General features: G+C 42.2%; 1 protein-coding gene across 2 annotated transcripts in view; it reads right to left on the minus strand.

The window, feature by feature from the left end:
* EFR3B (EFR3 homolog B) overlaps nt 1-21256 on the minus strand; it is a 295910-nt gene that overhangs the window by 19328 nt on the left and 255326 nt on the right. For both annotated transcript variants that reach the window (XM_030198680.1, XM_030198681.1), the window contains 6 exons: nt 16610-16782; nt 11921-11996; nt 11079-11240; nt 5519-5650; nt 4604-4671; nt 1607-1734 (listed from right to left, as the gene is read on the minus strand). In XM_030198680.1, coding sequence (XP_030054540.1) covers nt 1607-1734; nt 4604-4671; nt 5519-5650; nt 11079-11240; nt 11921-11996; nt 16610-16782 — 739 coding nt within the window. The remainder of the gene's footprint in view (nt 1-1606; nt 1735-4603; nt 4672-5518; nt 5651-11078; nt 11241-11920; nt 11997-16609; nt 16783-21256) is intronic.

The following is a 21256-nucleotide window of genomic DNA, read 5'->3' on the forward strand; positions in this document are numbered from 1 at the left end:
TGAGCCAATCAATGTCGATAATTGAATCATAACAAGCAATTAATGGCACTAATTGGCAATAATTAGAATCTGCAAGTGTATTCTATAAAGTAGTGTGCATCAATTCTATCACATGGATCTCAAAAGGGGCATGGCCTTGTGAAGAGCATGGGCAGGTCCTGGGCTTTTCTGAAATTTACACCCAGTGTTATAGAATACACCCGCTCCATGCCTAACTTAGGTATGGGCATTTACACCAAGTTTTACTTGGTATAAATGGCTGTGACTATATTTAGTCGCAGGGACGAGCGTTAGCCATATTCTATAAACTGCGCCTAATTTTAGGCATAGTTTATAGAATTCATCTTGGCGTATTTTGTTTTAGCGCTGATTTTTTTAGGCACGCTATATATAATCTAGCTTTTATGGGCTGAATATCGGCACTTAACCACAAACATGCCATGCCAACTCCCTCCCTCCGCTGTTGTATTATACTATGCATGTGTCGAAAGTCTCACCTTGACACGCTGGCTATACTCTTCCAGGATAAGAGAGAAGCAGTAGTTGGTGCCCAAGAGGAGGCCTCTTCAGCCTATATAGTCAGGGTGCACAGGGACTTATCACCTCCTCCCCCAGCAAAACTATAAGAATTGATTTCTTTATATATCAACTCATGATCTTACTTCATATTTGATCTCAGTTATAAGACTCCTGATGTAGGCCATCCGGCCGAAACACAACGTTGTGTCGAGTCATTTTTAATGTGGAATTGTTTTATTATCATTAATTTGAAAGTTATTAAACCCAATTTATTTTAAATTTCAGTTTGGTTCCAGTTTTTGGATAGCCTGGTTCATATTCCCACCTTTTTTATTTTCATTTCACGCTCTGTGGGATCTATTGAGTTCTCCACGTACGTGGATTCTCTTTAAACTACCTCCCTGGAACACCCACAAGTTAAGTGCCGCTAAATACTCACAGTTAGCACACAGACAAGCAATTTAAATGGCCTGAAGCCTCTCTGGGCTGTTAAAATCACTTTGAGTATCGGTTGGACAGAGGCTGGTTGCACTTTTTGGATTGATAGATATTTTGAGGCATAAGCTTTCAAGAAAGTCTACTACATCAGAAGCTACCAACCTCTGTATACACACTGAGGGGCCTTTTTAATGCCACTTTGGAACTACTTCCCGGCTAAAGCGTGGTCTGGGTAGTAATTCCATTTTTATGCGTGTCCGATATGTGAGCCGGAAAATATTTTTTATTTCCCAACACGCAGTGCTAACTGGGCGGTAATCGGCAGTTTATGTGTGCTGACGATTACCACCCAATTAACACGTGAGACCTTACAGCTAAGTTAACGGGTGGTGGTAAGGTCTCAGATCCAAAATGGATGCATGCCAATTTTTATTTTCAGCCAAAAAAAGGCCTTTTTTTACAGGTGTGTGAAAAATGGATCTGCACGTACCCAATACATCTGCCTTCACTAGTGCAGGCCATTTTTCAGCGCACCTAGCATGGCTATCCCTCTGTAAAATTTTCAAGCAAGAAATTTCCCCATTACCTTTACGAAATAAGTCCCATTAAAATATTTTAAGATATGAGACATCTCTTCCTCATATCATACCTGTCAGCTGTGGTACATATGGAGTGCTCAGTCTGTCAGAATTATAACCACTTCCGCCTAATACTTCACTAATTTTACTCTGCAGGAACAAAACTTCCATTTCCAAATTATCCACATCCTTGGACACCCTAAGGAAAAAAGAGAGGAAAAAAGCTCAGTTAAGACATTTACCTCCAGGCACTTATACACTGACCAAAGGGAGAACGTATGGAAGCATTTCTATAAAGATCACCTAAATATGGGTGCTAAAACACAAGGCATTGAGCACAAATTCTATCACAGCATCTCGGCACCCAGATTCCATTACAGAATAGAGTGTAAGTTGGCATTTATGCCATGTAAAAGGCAGCTGTAAATGTCAGCATGTAAATTCTGCACTTTAGTGCATAACCTAAACTATTCTATAAGTAACACACTTAAGTATGCGACTTGCTCAAATACTTGGCTCCCTTGTAGTTGCACTCTATCCCCTTCCAGATTCTGTGTAGGTCGAACAAATTTGGGTGTGAATCCCAGATTCACACATAATTAGTCAATTAACCACTAACAATCAATTACTGACATTAACACGCACTTAATTGGCAGTAATTTATTTATTTATAACATTTGTATCCCACATTTTACCTGTTTGCAGGCTCAATTAGGAGCTATGTCCTATTCTATAACATGAGCGCCTAAATTTCGTACTGGTCGATATTCAGCCCATGGGAGGCAGGTCGGCTAAGTACCACAATCGGCCGTGAGCCCGGATATTCAATGCCGGGCCTTTCCGGTGACTGGCACTGAATATCTTTTTTTTTGTTGGCCAGCCAAGTTAATATTTGGCGCTGGCCGGTTAAGTTTATAGCAGCCAAAGATAGGACTGCTGTATAGGCAGTCTGATTTGGCCACTAAATTTAGCCGGTGAAGCACCGAATATTCACGGCTAGCCGGTTACATCATGTGATATAGCCAGTTAGCTGCTATCGCTTGCATTCTATATAGCATGCCCAGCATTCCGCACCAAAATCCAAGCATATTCTACTTAATTGGCTTAACAAGCCAATCAGTATTGATAACAGTGCTAAACAAGCAATTATGAGAACTAATTGACAATAATTAGAATTTACACGCATAACTCACTAAGCATATTCTGTAACTCAGTGTCTAAATTATAATGTGCACAACCAAAAAGTTAGGCATGGCTATGGGCGGGGATATGGGTGTATCGTGGGCGTTCTGAAAAACTACGCCCATGGTTAAAGAATATACCTGCTCCGCTTGTAATTTAGGTGCTGGCATGTACACCAGGTTTTACTTGGCATAAATGGCCATAACTAAATTTGGTCGTGTGGAGAGGTGCTCAGCATATTCTATATATGGTGCAGAAATTTGAGCCTTTTCTTTCAAATTTAGATGTTCTTTAGAGAATACACCTAGGCATAGTTTTATTCCGTGCGGATTTTTCATGCGCCATATACTGAATCTCCCCCTATGTGCTAAGCAATAATATTCTGCAGAGATAACTAGCTATCTCACGCTGAGTATTAGCGCTTAGCCAGTTAAGTGCTATTTAACTGGCCAGGAGCTGTTCCTAGCTGGTTAAATATTGGTTAGACAGTGCCTGGCTATGGGAGGGGAATGGGTGTGCCAGGTGCATTCTCAGAAATTAGAAATGATGTTAAAGAATACCTGGATTTGCGCACCTGTTTGTCCTAATTAGACTGTAAGCTCTGTTGAGCAGGGACTGTATCTTTATGTCCAGTATACAGCGCTGCGCATGTCTAGTAGAGCTATAGAAATGATAAGTAGTAGTAGTAGTGTGAGCATTTACACCAAGTTTTGGCAGAGGTAAGTGCTCATGCCCACAGTGAGACACAAGAAGCGCACCAGGCTTGGATTCTGTAAAGGACACACTGTGCAGAGCATTTACAGAATAATATCTTGACACAGATCATAACAGTGCCTAACTTTGGGTGCCATTTACTGAATCTGGCCATATGTGGGTTGCCTGCTAAGCTTGCAGATTACCGCTTACACCTGGATTCTATATAGCATGCCTAGAAATTCGTGCCCAAATCAGCGTTGATTCTAACAATGTGCGCAATTTAACAAGCTTATCAGCACTGATACCACTTAACAAGCAATAATGAGCACTAATTGGCACTGATTAGAATTTAGGTGAACAACTCGCTAAGTGTATTCTGTATCGATGTGCGCCGAACTTCTAATGCGTATAGGCAAAAAGGAGCATGATTATGGGCAGGGAAATGGGCGTTCCAAAATTTACACACCTAGTTATAGAATATGGCCCAGTGCGCCTAAATCTACGTGCTGCAATTTACACCAAGTTTTCATTGGTGCCTAAATCTAGGCACCGATTTTAGAACACGCTTAGGCAGCACTGATTTCAGCGCTGATTTTTTAGGTGCTATATATCTCCCCCTTAGTGCCCAACTGGCACCTATGAGCATTAATGTTACATTCACGCATATAAATGCTGGTATTCTAGGTTGAAGGTTGAATGCTGGTATTCTAGGTTGAAGGTTGAACTTTATTTAATATATGACATATGAAATCAAAGTGGTTTACAGCATAAAAAAATATAAAGGGACATAAGGAAAAAATAAAAACAGAGAACACACACAAAACAAACCTAGGTTACAATTCAGCATAATACGGAAAGGGGATACGAGGAAATATAATTAGACCTAAAAGAGCAAACAAGATGGGTAGAGGTAGTAAGGGAAGGAAGACAAAACATAATTAGCACACATCCCAATCAATCAATCAATCAATCAAAGCTGCTGTATCCTCTGGCATTTGTGATGAAGAATTTATTTCTGGTACTCCTTTGCCTGTATTGCTTTTCTTTTGAATGTTGAAGGGGAAAGCAGCCCCATTGAGGAGTCTGCCACTTATATATATGAGACACAATAGAGAGGTGAAGTATCTTGCTTTGCAACGATCATATAAACACAAGTGATAAATATCTTTCAGACTACTCTCATATCTTACCCGGGTTTTTCTATAAACACCTCCTCTGGAAGAAGATACGTAGCCTTCTTCTGTCTCACCTCTATCACCTATACACAGAAGTAAGTAGAATAAAAGCTTTTAAATATTGACCTCTAAAATTATACACTCTTACCATAATCATTGGTTGAATGCCCATTAATAACCATGGCAGGTCTAGTATAACATTTAAAAAAGCTGTGAAATATAATCTTTATTAAAATTCTTATACACCTCCTATATCAATAAAATATTGTGTCAAGGTGGTTTACAATCAAACATACATAAAATTAATAGACATACGTAATAATATTGAAACTTAAAATGTCATCTCTTCAACTTAGTACCCTCTTCACCCTTTATTTTAATCTAACAGTCCTCTCCTATCTTTCCCCTCTTTCCTTCTTACGTCCCGGGGAACAGGTATGTTTTCACTCATTTTCTAATCTTTCCTTACTCTGTTCCCATCCTAATCTCTTTCAGAAGCTTATTCTATCAAGTTTTTGCTATAACAGAAAGCATCCTACTTTGGAACCTACCACTTTTGACTTTCCAAGATGGTATTCATTGCAACAGGTGTTGATCCAATCTCAAATCCCGAAGTGTGCCTTACTGTTCTAATTTTATTACCAAGTATTTGAGTTTTCCCTCCCTCATCACACTAAATGCGATCACCAATACTTTCAGCTGTACCCTACCAGACATCCACACCCTACACAGATGCTGTAAGAATGATGTTGCTCTTGTCCTTTGAGATTTCACCATGATTAATCTAGTAAAGGCATTTTGCTTACTGTGCCCATCCCTTCCGTTGTACCAAATTATCTACTCCAGTCTATGGCTTATGAAGTTCATGCTACCAGTTACACAGAAGAACTTTCTTAACTGAAAGCTTAGTGGAAAAGAAGAAAATCTGACCTCATGGATATGTTGACAGAAAGCAGGCACTGTGGTGAGTTGGCTGATCAAATTTAAATAGGCAGCACAAAGGGCATAAAGGGCACAGCGGTTATACACAGAGAGGTTATCTTCATTATTTAGGGCCAAGTCCTAGAAATACAATAAAAAAACATGAATTAGTACCTACAGTCCTTGGTGGTTAAAGCATATGTGAAGTCCCCTGTGGCATATGAGACATAAGAACACAAGCGTTGCCATACTGGGACAGACCAAAGGTCCCTCAAGCCCAATATCCCATTTCCAACAGTGGCCAATCCAGGTCAAAAGTACCTGGCAAGGTCCCAGAACAGTAAAACAGATTTTATGTTGCTTATTCTAGAAATAAGCAGTGGATTTTTCCAAGTCCATCTTAATAATTGCTAATGGACTTTTCTTTTAGGAAATTATCCAAACCTTAGAAACATAGAAACATGACGGCAGATAAAGGCCATATGACCCATCCAGTCTGCCCATCCTCTGTAACCCCTAATTCGTCCTGTTCCTAAGCGATCCTACATGCTTATCCCATGACTTTTAAAATTCTGGAACAGTCCTCGACTCTACCACCTCCACCTGGAGGCCATTCCACGCCTCCACCACCCTTTCTGTGAAATAGTACTTCCTTAGGTTACTCCTAAGCCTATTCCCTCTTACCTTTGTCATATGCCCCCTCATTCTAGAGCTCTCCTTCATTTGAAAAAGGCTCTCTTCCTGTACATAAATGCCCTTGAGATACCGTATTTTTCGGACTATAAGACGCACCGGACCATAAGACGCACCTAGGTTTAGAGGAGGGAAATAGGAAAAAAAATGTTTCCTTTTTCCCTCCTCTAAAACCTAGGTGCTCCGGTGCGTCTTGTCCGAGTTCGGGATCGCCCTCCCCTACTCACGTCAGCGATGTTCCCTGGTGGTCTACTGACGTCGGGGCAGGAAAGAGCCCCCTCTTTCCTGCCCAGCGCGCTGCTCTCGGCGAGATTCAAAATGGCCATTTTGAATCTCGCCGAGACCGTCAGGCAGCATACAGGAGGACGGAGGAGGACGGAGAGCAGCGCGCTGGGCAGGAAAGAGGGGGCTCTTTCCTGCCCCGACGTCACTAGACCACCAGGGAACATCGCTGACGTGAGTAGGGGAGGGCGATTCCGAACTCGGGGGGAGGGCGATCCGGAATCGCTACCTTTGGACTATAAGACGCACCCCCCATTTTCCTCCCAAATTTTGGGGGAAAAAAGTGCGTCTTATAGTCCGAAAAATACGGTATTTAAACATCTCTATCATGTCTCCTCTCTCCCTCCTCTCTTCCAGCATATACATGTTGAGGTTCATAAGCCTGTCCCTATAATTTTTGCAATCAAGACCGCTAACTAATTTCGTAGCCGCCCTTTGAACCGACTCCATCCTGTTTATATCTTTTTGTAGGTGCGATCTCCAGAACTGCTACTACTAATACTACTACTACTACTAACTAGCATTTCTAAAGCGCTACTAGGGTTACGCAGCGCTGTACAATTTAAACATAGAAGGACAGTCCCTGCTCAAAGAGCTTACAATCTAAAAGACAAGAGAACAATCTAAAGACAAGGGACATAAATACTCCAAATGAGGCCTCACCAGAGACTTATACAATGGTACTATCACCTCTCTTTTACTGCTGGTCATGCCTCTCTTTATGCACCCTTTTTAAAACCCTGCTAAGCTAACTGCTTTTTATCACATTTTCTGGCAACAAATTCCAGAATTTTATTATACGCTGAGTGAAGAAATATTTTCTCTGGTTTGTTTTAAATTTACTACTAACTTTATTGTGTGCCCCCTATACCTAGTATTTTTGGAAAGAGTGAACAAGCAATTCACCTCTACCTGTTCCACTCCACTCAGTATTTTATAGACTTTTATCATGTCTCCCTCAGCTGCTCCTCTTCAAGTTGAAGAGTCCCAGACTCTTTAGTCTTTCCTTATAGGAAAGTCATCCCATCTCCTTTATCATTTTTGTCGCCCTTCTCTGTACCTTTTCTAACTCTACTTTATCTTTTTTGAGATGCAGTGACCAGAATTGCACACAGTATTCAAGGTGTGGTCAACTGTGAAGAGATAACAAGGCACTATAACATTCTCATTTTTGGATTCCATTCCTTTCCTAATAATACCTAACATTCCTTTTGCTTTCTTAGCTACCGCTGCACACTGATCAGAGGGTTTCAACATATCACCAACAATGACACCTAGATCCTTTTCCTGGACAGTTATTCCTAATGTGGAACCTTGCATAACATAACTATAGTTCTGGTTCCTCTTTCCCACGTGTATCACTTTGCACTTGCTCACATTAATCTGCCATTTGGATGCCTAGTATCCCAGTCTTGTAAGGTCCTCTTGCAATTTTTCACAATCCTCTTGCGATTTAACAACTTTAAATAACTTTGTGTTATCAGCAAATTTTATTACCTCACTAGTTATTCCCATCTCTAGATCATGTATAAATGTGTTAAAAGCCAGTGGTCTCAACACAGACCCCCGGGGAACCCCATTATCTACCCTTCTCCATTCAACCCTACACTCTGTTTTCTATCTTTTAAACAGTTTTTAATCTACAATAGGACATTACATCCTATCCTACAACTTTCTAATTTCCTCAGGAGTCTTTCATGCAGTATTTTGTCAAGTGCCTTTTGAAAATCCAGATACACAATACTTATTCACCTCTTCAAAGAAATGTAGTAGATTGGTGAGACAAGATTTCCCTTGACTAAATCCATGTTGGCTTTGTCTCATTAATCTATGCTTATGTATATGCTCTGTAATTTTGTTCTTTATAATAGTCTCTATCATTTTGCCCAGCACCTACATCAGGCTCATCAGTCTATAATTTCTCGGATCATCCCAATGTACTGCTGTCTCTGACAGTGTGTTTGCTAATATCCTGAGAGAACCATGATCCCTGTGTTCAACACTGTTTTATGTCAGGCCCTCATTTTCAAACCATCAGTCCACCACCCACAAATATCATAGACAGGTCATCTGCTGACCTAAGCAGCTCACCATGTCTGTGTAGTAGGCTCCAAAGCAGCCGTTTTGCAAAGCTGCACCACACCCAACCCCTCTACCTTTGTGCATCTCCAATAACATCTGTGTCCAAGCATCCCGAGTATCCTGGAGATCTATGCCTGGTGAGTGCCCATAACACAGCGGACCTTCATGTTTCTATCCCTGATAGTCTGCTGCCACCTGAACAGCTACCCTAAAACAGTGAGACAATGATGCCATTCTGATTGCATTTTCCACAGGACTCATGGATTTAGCAGCTGCTATTCTTGTTCATTTCCAAAGCTAGCCATCAAGCTAAGGAATCCTCTGGAGCAGAGGGCACAAGCTTGGCTCCTACCCAAGTACCTATGGATGTGGAAGAAGGCCCAACCATGAAAAAGAGGAAGAGGCAGATGTTGCCAATCCTTCCACATCTTCCCTCCAACCATCCCTCACAGCTCCTTCCACTGTTCCATTTCAGCCACTTGGCCCTGGCTGTCTCACAGTGCACCCCAGGAAGAGAATGATGACAATCAGAAGAGGACAGTGAGGATGTCCAGGCCCTCCAGCAACTCATATCCCCTGCCCATCATGCAGCTAATGCACCATCCCCTGTGACATCTGGGAGGGCAGCTCAGTGTGACCCCCAAATGCTGCAGGAGATGGGGTTCTAGCTGCATTGATGCAAGGTGATAGCTCTGGACTGGAGACTAAGAGCATAGGGAAACACATTGGGAGGATGGAGCACGCCCTAGAGCACATGTTGGGTACCCCTTGGGGATCTAGTATCCGCTCTAGAGTGTACTGACATTCTCCAAATGCCCTACTCTCAATACCCTTAGCCCAGTACCATATCTGACATCTTCCTTTCCCTGAGGTGGGCTTCCTCCCTTTCTCTGTGAATCATCTCCCCTCCTAAAAAAATTTGCTATTAACATCTAAAAATAAAGAGAGGTTATATTTTGATGTTATCAGTGTTGTCAAGTGTTTTCATGTATGTAAATGGTTTAAATGCTTCATTTAAACCATAAGGTTGGACTGACTGACATATCAAAATCCAATATAGTTCATTTCATAGAAGCTTGCTCATGCAATCTCTCCCAAGAATAGATACTGGCACATGATCGATGACTAGCCAGCAGAGATCTTCAAAATGATGGCCATGAGTCAAACAATGGCTCACCATAACAGCTGTGAGTGGGTATTTCTACAACTATTACTACAGTACTACTATTACTTATCATTTCTATAGCGCTACTAGACATACACAGTGCTGTACACTAAACATATATGAGCCCTTTTGGGGATCCTGAAGAGCCAGAGATGGAGGAAGGGTGGTCTCCTCCAGGACAGTTAGGCCCCGATGAGGAGCAACATGCCCCATTTGGGGGGGGGGGGGCATCTATACCTGTTCCCCCTGGACTAAGCCCTTATTACTTCTGATCAGTGAGTTCTCAAGGAGTTGAGCAGTCAAGCCCATTTTCGATGTCATTATGGTAGATATTGGTGACCATTGCCACCAGCCTCTTGAGCTGGGAAGCTCAGTTTGTTTGGACTAAGTTGAACTGAGTCACTGGTTGGAGCAGGAGGATTCTTGGTCCATCAGTTGCCTGGAGGCAAGGGCCATTTGCCTAGCTCTGATAATGGTGTCAAACAGTACTACAATAGTGCCATATGTAAGCAAACAAGGAGAATACCAGAAGTGTGGCTGTGGGAGAAAGGGCTGGGGGCTACCAGTAGCTCCCTTTATACCCATGGAGGCTCCATTGGAATGAAGGCTATTTCAAAAGCGTCTACACAGGCACAAGTTCCATCCACCCTGCTGCATGGTGAGATTTGGTCAATCAGTGATGACCTTCACACCTCGGATTAAGTGTAGGAAATGTATCCTAATATACTGGGGGCACCCAGTTTAGAGAATTGCTCCTTATGTGCTTTATTTTCCATGGAAAAATGTCCCGGATCAACAAGCAGATATAGTTGTGTAGCAACTTCTGAATGTTCTGACGTTCAGAAGTTGCTACATGACAGTTTCATATGGAGTGCAAAAATCGCTTTCAGTGCTTTATCGTACAGTTTTTTGGCATGCAATACTTCTTGTTTCTGCTGTGAGGTGCATTTTGTGCCCTATATTTTTCACCTCAAAGGGCATGTTTATGTGATAATTGCAGGACTCCGGATGCAGGCACTATAGCCCAAATACAGCCCGTGCCAAGTCAAATAAAGAATTGTTGCCTCCACTATCTTGTTCTTCCTGGATTTTTTGTGGAGGACCTTTCTTCTGCATTTTTAATAAAACATTTTCATTTCTAACTCTCATATAACAAAAACTGGATCATTTACATTTACCTAGAATCTATGTAAAAGAATGTGCAGTGCACACCACTTGTTTATTTTATTCAATTTTGTTATGTACCTCGGAAAACCATTTGTTTTGATATTATGCATACCAAACCCAACCTAGTAATATGCAAAGAACCTCCACAGATGAGCGACCTCTGCTATTTGTCAGTCCTACCTGCACTGCCAGTACCAGGCGGATCAGGTCAACCACCACCTCTTCATTAGCCAGTTCAATGCTGATCATGGCCAGCATGCCATATAGGGCTTCATAGTGAGGATGGATGTTAGTTGGCTCATTGCAACTCAAGTAAATGTGTCGATATAACTGTTGAGAATGCTGCAAGCAAAAAAGAGATAATGAAAGCGACCTTTGCTGTTTTTGTATCCTGGCAGCAAAGGGCGAAAGAAAGTATTACAGAATTGAACGGTGCTATAGAATATACTGCTGACTTGAGTGCTTGATGGCTACCAGTGACCCAGGCAAGTTTACAGGACCATCAGAGGGGACGAGGGAACAGAGAAAGAGGCCATAGGTGCCCCGGGGGGGGGGGGGGGGGGGAGGGAAAGGGTGCAGGATTTGTGAAGCAAGAGGTGAGAGGGTCCAGGGAGGGATGAGAGAGAGAGAGAGAGAGTGACTCAGACTGTGTTTGGGGAGGGTACAGAGGGAAAGGGCAAGATACAATGAAGGACCGCACATAGGAAGAGATGCCAGAACAATAGGAGCTTGGAGAGGGAGAGGGTTTGCCCAGCACAATAGGTAGCATGGTTTGCTGTGACTTTTGGTGCTCCCAAGAGGTCGGCACTCCCCCTGCCATGTTTACTGTGCTTACCGGTTTGTGCCATCCCAGGATCTTTAACTATTATTGCACTGGTCATTTTTTCTGTTTGGTCCCCATGTCTTTTATGTAGTTTTTCTGGGGCTATCGGTTTCCTGTCATTTCTTTTGGGTGATTTATATCTTTACCAACTTCAAAACAAGAGGAAAGGAAAATGATCTGGGTACAGCTGATGACATACCTTCTTCATGAAGAGAGTATCTTCGCGAGAACACTTGTCTACTTTGAGCTTCAATACTGAAATATCATCTATTATACTACAAAAAGAGGAAACAAAAACACTTATAAAATACACAATAAATAAATACTGAAAAAAAATCTGCTTTCCACTGATGGAAAATACTGCATTGGGTAATATCTTGTTCCATCCCTGTAGTACAGAACATCTAATGTGCCCACACTTAAATTTTAAGCCCTCTGGGGACAGGAAAATGCTCATTGTATCTGAACATAACTCGTCTTGAACGAATGAGAAAGGTGTGAGCGAAATCCAAATCTCTTTACTAGGTTTACACAGGGGTCAGTTTTCAAAAGAAGCTATATTTACTGGCCACTGGTAAATTTATGACTTCTTTGTCCATAATATTGAAAGCCCACATGAATAATGTTGGGTAAAAATATATCTAACTGCTCTGGCAATATCTGTATAATGAAGGGCCAGAGATAGGCCTGAGCGAGAGTGAAAACTAAACACTATTCATATAGCAGTGATATTCAACCACTATACAGACAGTTTAGATACTTAGTTTGGGCCTGCTGAATAGGGGGCCTACACTAAGTGAATAGCAGTGGTGGTGCTGACAGCACTATCCCCCAGATTCTATATATGGCTTCCAAAATTAGGCACTGAAATGTGGGTGCTGATTGAATGCGTGTGCCCAAATTAATTGCCTTACGAGCCATTTAATAGCAATATATTGCTGTTAACAATCAATTATTGTGGTTCATTGGCATTGTTAAAAATTTAAGTGCACATCTTCCTGGGCACTATCCTATAACCCCATGTGCCTAACTTTCCCAGCGTGCAACTCAAAAACAAGCATGGCTTGGCATGGGGCAAGGGTGTTCCAAAAAAATTGCACATGGAGTTATAGAATAGTGCCATCCTTGGGGCACCTAAATGGAAGCAGACAGTTATAGAATCACCTCTGTAGTGATGCTGAATGTACTTATTAATTTAAATGCCACAATTGTCATTTAAACTAACATGGTAGCCACAACTGATGAAAATTGCCCACATAAGGAAAAATAATTGACACTTGGAGACATGCCCTTCTGCTGTCAATACTCAGAAGCATTTATCCAGGTAGCAGCATCACATGTGAGACTGAAAGAATTGACTCAGTCTATCTGCTAATATATTGTACTTTCTTGCTAGATACAAGGCTCTGAAATGCATTGTTGACATTTTCCATGTTGTTTCAAATGAATCCACATCCCTACTTTAAAAATGTTTGAAATATTTTCAGCTGTTCTGTTGTAATTTCTTGCATTCTTAAGAGCAGTTAGTTCAGAATGTCTCTATTTTGCAAAGTTGTGTAGTAATACCTATAAACATGTAGGCCCAGGCCTGATCAACTGTTCTCAGGTCATTTATGACAACTTTTCATCCAAGCCGCACAAGTACAAAGAAATGGCTTTGTGCAACAAGAACAGATAGATCTTGCTTTTCTTCAGAGATAAGTATGAAAGACTTGGGTGTTAATATTCAAAGGAGAGCCTCCAGCACGGTTAAATCACTTGTGCGGGGATATCTGCTGATACTCAGCGGCACTTAACTGGTTAACGCCGTTGTATATGAGCGCTAATTGCTAAAGCCATAGCCAGTGATTTTGTGGGTGGTCCAGGTGTGGAGTCAGCACTTGTGCTGAATATTGGCACTTAATCTCATTTAACTTCCTCCAGCACTGTTCTCTGCCGCATTGCCTGCGGCTGCTTCCCCTCATGTCACACATGCTCAATGTCATCAAAACTGAGCATGCGCAATGTGAGGGGAAGCAGGGAGGGCAGGCAATGTGGTGGAGAACAGCATTGGAGGAAGGTTTCTGCTGGCGGGGCTTGGGGACCCCCACCAGCCAGAACAGGGGCACCTGTATCTGCTCCTCCCTGGCCTCTAAGGGGCACCCAGCATCAGGGTTTGTCTCTCTCCTGCTCCTGTTGGGACCCAGGTGATTAATGTGATCACCCAAGCCCTGTCAAGAGCAGGAGAGAGACAGACCCCGGTGTCGGGCTCCCCTTGGAGGCTGGGCCCGGGGGATTGTTTCCCTCCCCCCTTCTCGGTGATCCTGCCTACAAGGATGATGCCCCCTTTCCCCACATTTCCTCACCCTACAGGGATCACAATGGGAAGCAATGGTGGTCCATGGGGGTCTTCGGATAGGAGCAATGCCCAGTCGCTCCTGCCCAATCCAGTGCCTTCAGTAAAATGGCACCCCTAGCAGTAAATGGAAACATGACCTCAAGCGGTAGTCACATGAGACTACTGCTAGGGGCACCATTTTACTTAAGGTGCCCGACTGGGCAGGAGTGGCTGGGCATTGCTTCTGCCTGAAGATGCCCCCAGACTACCCATTCTTCCCAAAGTAGTCCCTGTAGGGGTATAGCAATATGTGTGTGTGTGTGGGGGGGGGGGGGGGGTGAGTAAAGTTGGGGGTATTAACCTTGTGGAAGGCCTAACATCTTGGACGGGTGGGAGGTGGGTGAGGCCTCAGCCAGGGGTTGTCGTGACCTAGGGGACCCTGCTCTGCTGGCCTGGAAGCAGCAGGCCATACCCTTTGTGGCCCAATGTACCTGGGCGTGAAAAGCAAAAGCAGTAATGAGATGTTTTGCATCTCATTACTACTTAACCCACAGTGACTTAAATATCACTAAAGTAATTTTTAGACAAGCGAAGTTAAGGCCTTTTAAGTTTAATGACTTAAGGCCCTAGCGCAGGTTGAATATAACATTTATCCAGATAAGGGATAGCTGACTGCACAAACCTGGATATTCAATTCTGGTGCCTGGACATGGCCCGGCATTGCATAACTCCAGAGGGGGCCAAAAAAAGCACTGACCACCACTTGCTGAATATATACTCCTTAGGGTTTTGTGAGAACAAATAAATACATCATTAGAACTATAAGTTATAACAGCAGATAAAAATCATAGGACCCATCTAGTCTTCCCACATTGCATCCTGCTCCATGATATATTCCACAGTTTGATCCTTTTCTTTATTTCCTTGTTGCAAGAAACTTTTATGCTTAATTCATCCTTTCTTAAATGCTGCTACTAATTGACTCTATTACTTCCTTCAAAATTCTGCTTCATATACTACCATGTAGTACAATTTTTTGATGTTCATCCATTCTCTTGTGGTTATTCTACTTGGAGTTGAACCTAGGACAAAACTAACAGGCTTATTTTCAAAAGAGAAGGGCGCCCATGTTTTGACACAAATCGGGAGTGGATGTCCTTCTCCCAGGGTCGCCCAAATCGGCATAATCGAAAGCTGATTTTGGGCATCCTCAACTGCTTTCCTCACGGGGACGACCAAAGTTCACGGGAGCATGTCGGAAGCATAGTGAAGGTGGGACTGGGGCGTGCTTAACACATGGGCGTCCTCGGCAGATAATGGAAAAAAGAAGGGCATCCCTGACGAACACTTGAACGACTTTACTTGGTCCTTTTTTTTTTCTGACCAAGCCACAAAAATGTGCCCCAAATGACCAGATGACCGGGATGACCTCCCCTTACTCCCCCAGTGGTCATTAACCCCCTCCCACCCTAAATAAAAAATTTAAAATATTTTTTCCAGCCTCTATGCGAGCCTCAAATATCATACCCAGCTCTATGAGAGCAGTATGCAGGTCCCTGGAGCAGCTTTAGAGGGTACTGCAGTGCACTTCAGGCAGGCAGACCCAGGCCCACCCCCCGCTACCTGTTATACTTGTGGTGGTAAATGTGAGCCCTCCAAAACCCACCACAAACCCACTGTACCCACATCTAGGTGCCCCCTTCATCCCTAAGGGCTATGGTAGTGGTGTACAGTTGTGGGGAGTGGGTTTGGGGGGGGTGGTTGGGGGACTCAGCACACAGGTAAGGGAGCTATGCACCTGGGAGCTTTTTCTGAAGTCCACTACAGTGCCCCCTAGGGTGCCCAGTTGGTGTCCTGGCATTTGAGTGGGACCAGTGCACTACGAATGCTGGCTCCTCCCATGACCAAATGGCTTGGATTTGGTCATTTCTGAGATGGACGTCCTCGGTTTCCATTATCGCCGGAAATCAGGGATGACCATCTCTAGGGACGACCATCTCTAAGGTCGACCTAAATGTTGAGATTTGGGCTTCCCCGACCGTATTATCGAAACGAAAGATGGCCGCCCATCTTGTTTCGATAATACGGGTTTCCTTGCCCCTTTGCGGGGACGTCCTGCAAGGACATCCTCAGGAAAACTTGGGCGCCCTGTTCGATTATGCCCCTCCACGTCTCTGGTTTACATAGCAGCTTGAGAGACAGAAGTGAAGATCTCTAGACAGGGATTACAGAAGAGCTTCACAGATTACCTCAAATTGGGTTTGACTACATGATACCATCTATGATATGATCAATAACATCCCCCCCCCCCCAACACACACACCTACACAAGATCAATCATGCAATCTGACATACACTATGAACCCTTCCTGAACATGGCCACTCACTGTGGATCAGCTTTTGGAAAAGAAAATTGGAGCAACGTAAAAGGAAAATTTCATTGATGGAGAACGTTTATACAATGAACTATAAGGATTTTTTTTTTAAATAATAGTACACTGTATGTAAACCTTTCTTTTAATTTCCACAAATCTGTTCCAGTAGGCAGATTCAGCCTAGGTGTCAATGTACCTGATGGTTGAGAATTTGTGTCTGTTTCCATGGCGATCAATAATGCTGAGAAGTATCTCGAGAACAAAAAGGCGGATTTCAGCATCTTCCATCAGTGATGCGGAGAGCAGTGGGTCAAGGAAGGAGGTGGGCAGGGCTGTGAGCATGTTGTTGCACTGGAATCCTATTGTTACCTGCACATATATAAATTCATTTCTTAACAGAAAGAATTGGCATTAGACAGTTTACATATCTACAGTGAGAGTAGGTGAGCAGCAAGGTATACACAGAAATTTATAATGATACTACCTTGAAAAAGGTATGGACTCAAGTAGTTGTATCACATAGAAGTGGAACATTCAGGTTACTAGCTTTTGTTACCATGCTCTAAAGGAATATGAAATGATTCCAAGAAGTCTACATCCCCTTCCAAACTGTTCACTCTTTGTTGCAATATAGCATGGAAATAAAATGCATTAAAACAGTGTTTGTTCCATCCTACCCACAAAAGCCAAGTGAAAATTATATTTCAGAAATTCTTACAAAATGAAGTAGGAAAGAATATATGGAATAGCTTTGTTGGATAAATGCTCACTCTACTTGCACTTTTGCAGCAAGCCTATATACTTTAAGCTTTGGTGTAACCAGTTACCTACAAAGGCGTTCACCAGTCCCTGGATTATATTTTATTTATTTTTTATTTTTTTATTTTTTGTTACATTTGTGCCAAATTTCTGACTGCTAGTTATAGAATATGAGTTGCGCACCTGACTTAACTGTTAAATTAGGCGCCAACTGACCTTAAATAACAATAATAGCCCTTTAGTGATGTTAATCAGTACTAATTTGTAGCAAAGTGCATAACTGCACTTAGGTACTATTCTATAACTTATGCCCAAATTCTATATCTGAAGCCTAGAGTTATGCACATTAAATTGGGCACACTCCCAATTTAACATACGTAACTTAATTAAATAACGAGCCAATTAGTGCTGATAATTGGCGATAACCAATTATCAGCTCTGATTGGCCCTAATTAGGATTTATGCACGTATCGTATTCTATAATGATTTGCACATAAATCATTATGTGCATAACTATTTGAGGGCATGGCTAGGGGCATTTTTGGGGTGCTCCTAAATTTTATGCAAGTACATATAGGATTGCGCCTAACTGTGCCTAACTGTAGGCACCTGCAAATAGGTCAGCAGGCCCTTCTAGGCCTACAGTTAGGTGCAGTTATGCACTAAGCTCGATTCTATATAGGATGCATAACCCTTATAGAATCAAGCACGTTAAATTTTCAGCGCCAATTTTTAAGCGCTACTTATAGAATTTGGCTCTTAGGGGAAAATTCTATATATGATGCCTTAAAAAGAGGCATTGTAAAACCACGCGGTTAGCGCAATTCTATAAACTACGGCTAAAGTTAGGCATAGTTTATAGAATACGCTCATGCGCTGTTCTTGTGCCTAAAATTTAGGTGCACCCATTTAGGCCACCTAAAACTAGGCCTAAATACCTGCACCTAAGTTAGGCGCAGATCAGGTGTATTCTGTAGTAGTCTGCATAGTTTTTTGAAATGTCCACAACCCGCCCATTCCAAGCCCATGGCCATGCCCCCTTTTCGACTGTGCAATTAGAATTTACGTGCACCGCGCTATAGAATATGCCTAGAAAGTTGTGCATATACATTCTAATTAAAGCCAATTAGTGCCACTAATCGGTTGTTAAGTACCAATTATCAGTGCTGATTAGCTTGTTAAGTTGTGTGAACAATTTGGCTATGCAGCCAAATTAGCGTGCACAACTTAAGGCGCCATATATAGAATTTGAGGGTCAGTGCCTAAATGCTATAGTATGTAACTTCAAAGGGAGCATGTACATGGGCAGTTCAGGGGTGTGCATAAGTCATGGAACACTATCGCTTACGTGTGCAACTCTCATCTTTAGGTTATGAACGCACATGCTGACTCACGCTCTATTCTATAAAGGCAAGTTCTCATGCAATTTTCAATATAGAATTGGAGCTTAGTGCCCATATTTTTCGTGCCTAACTTTTGGCCACACCTGTGTTAAATTGTACTGATTCACATGATACCAGGATACATTTTGCAGTTCTTGAAGTGAATTTCAAAGCAAAAGAGCTCCAGGTGAAGGTTATGAAAAAAAAGCAAGTATCAGTGAACAGGAATAAAAGAGTTCAGAAGACTTTAAATACCCCATGGATCACAGTCAGGATAATTGATGAAAAACAGAGCAATTGTGATAGATGCCTAGATCAGGTCATCCCTCCAAACTGGATGACCAAGCAAAATGGAGACTGATCAGGGAGTCAACCAAGAGGCCAATGGCAAATTTAAAAGAGCTGCAGGCTTCCATGGCCAAAACTGGTCAAAGTGTGCAACAATATCCCAAGAACTCCATAAATCTGATCAGAACTTTAGTGTGGCATTAAGGAAGCCATTATTCAAGTAAGCCTACTTTGAATCCCATTAGAATTCTTGGAGTTCTTATGCTTTGCAATGCACTACAAGAACTGCAAAATTTATCCTGTCATCATGTGAACTGCTACAATTTAACAGAGATGTGGCCAATACACCTAGCATATGCATTTGTAGGCAATGGAACTAAAACAGAAATGTTTGTCCTGAATGCAAAGTGTTCCGTTTTGCTTGAACCCAACACAGAACATCACCCAGAGGGCACCAATCAATGTGCCAAGAGGTATGAAGCTTTGGTGTTTGAACTATGACATGCCTTTCAAGGTCTCAATAAAAATACTGGGTGTCATATTTGAAGCAAATATGTCCTTTAAACCTTAGATTGATTGTGTTCTTTGCTCTGCTTTCTTTGCATTGCATCGCATTTGTACGATCCATTCTCTACTCACCCTCTCCCTTGTATACACATTGTTCCTTGCCCTCATCATCTCCCACCTTGACTACTGTAACTCTATGCTGGTCTACATCTTCACTCCCTTAAACATCTCCATTCAATCTATTGCAGTAAAGCTCCTTTATCATACCCATCGTTTTAACTACTTCTCCACTCTGAACACTGGTCAACTGACTCCGCCCACATCAAGTTCAAAATACTTTTTTGCTTTTAAAGATCGAATCCCCACTGCTCCTGCTTACATCAACAACCTTTTTACTCCATATGTACCTTCGTGTGCACTCCACTCTGCCCAGAACAATCTTTTTTCCCTTCCCTCCCCTTGTTCCCTCCACCTGAACATCTCATGTGAAACTGCTTTTACTTACCTTGGCACTAAGTTTTGGAAGCTTCCCTTCCCCCTCATATCAGGCTGGAAACCACCCTTACTAAATTTGTCTCTGCTTAAAACTCACCTATTCCACAATGCCTTTGGCTCCCTGTCCCCTAACTCCAATATTTGAGTCTTGCTCCTTTCCCTCTGTTTTTATCCATTTTATTTTCACCTCATTATTTTAATTTTTGCTGTTAACTGCATAGATGCCATATTCGGAATCCCCTTGTGGTAAATCAAATGATTGCAAATAAATTAATTAATTAAAATGTTTGTTCTATTGTGTGATCTCTTCCTCAATTTTCCTGTCTCATTCCTGTTTCAAGAGTACTGATGCAATTACCAGGATTTTCTTAGTAGGGAAAATGCCATAAGACCTAAGGTAGGAAGCTAAAGAGGCAGGCACAAAGTATTTTAAAAAGGCATTTAAAAAGTACCAAAATACAGCTGGGTTTTCCTCTAAGAAAAGCTCCTGTGTCTGATATCTGTGGAGGACAAAAAGAAACCGAAAAAATAAATCATGGAGCTGCAGAAGCATATTCATTCTCTCACATACAAAGGGTAGTAAGTGCCTTTAGGTTTCTCCAGAAAGGTCATCATCCATTTGTGTGAGTCGGTAAAATTCTTGTCTTCACATAAATAAACCAAACCTACTGAAAAAGAGCTCACTCAACCAGGACAAGTTCAAAAACTACCGACCAGTTTCTAACATTCCTTTCCTAGCAAAACTTATAGAAAAGAAAGTCTACATTCAACTCAATGACTGGCTAATTGAAAGCAACTACCTAGACCCATGTCAAGCTGGTTTCAGTCCTGGGTATGGAACAGAGATGGTTCGTGTGTTCCTTTCTGATGATCTGCACAGAAATTGTGACAAGGGATCTGCCTCAATATTAGTGTTGCCTTTGGCATTGTGGATCATAATATTATGCTTACAAGACCGGCAGAAGCAGGTATCAGTGGCACAGTACTTATATGGTTCAAATTCTATTTGACAGGCAGACAACAATCAGTTCTGTTCAGCAACAGCACATCATTGCCTTGGACACTAAACTGTGGAGTGCCACAAGGATCCATACTGTCTCCCATTTTATCTACCTGAGATGCTTCAGTCAATGGACACAAAATTCTACATCTATGCTGATGATGTGCAACTACTCATGCCCACCGAACCAAATTTACCCACAGCACTGAGTAAACTGTCTGCCTGCCTAACTGCAACTCAGGAATGGGCAAACAACAACAAACTGCCTGAACCCAAGCAAAACAGAGATTCTTTGGGTATTTAACACAAGTGGACAAATACCGGACTTCAAAATACCTTTTGGGATACTGCTAGACTCATCACTTACTCTGATTCCGCAAATTCAAACTACCTTTAAAAATTGTCCCTATCA

Source organism: Microcaecilia unicolor, chromosome 3 (genome assembly GCF_901765095.1).
Source record: "Microcaecilia unicolor chromosome 3, aMicUni1.1, whole genome shotgun sequence".
Lineage (NCBI taxonomy): Eukaryota > Metazoa > Chordata > Amphibia > Gymnophiona > Siphonopidae > Microcaecilia > Microcaecilia unicolor.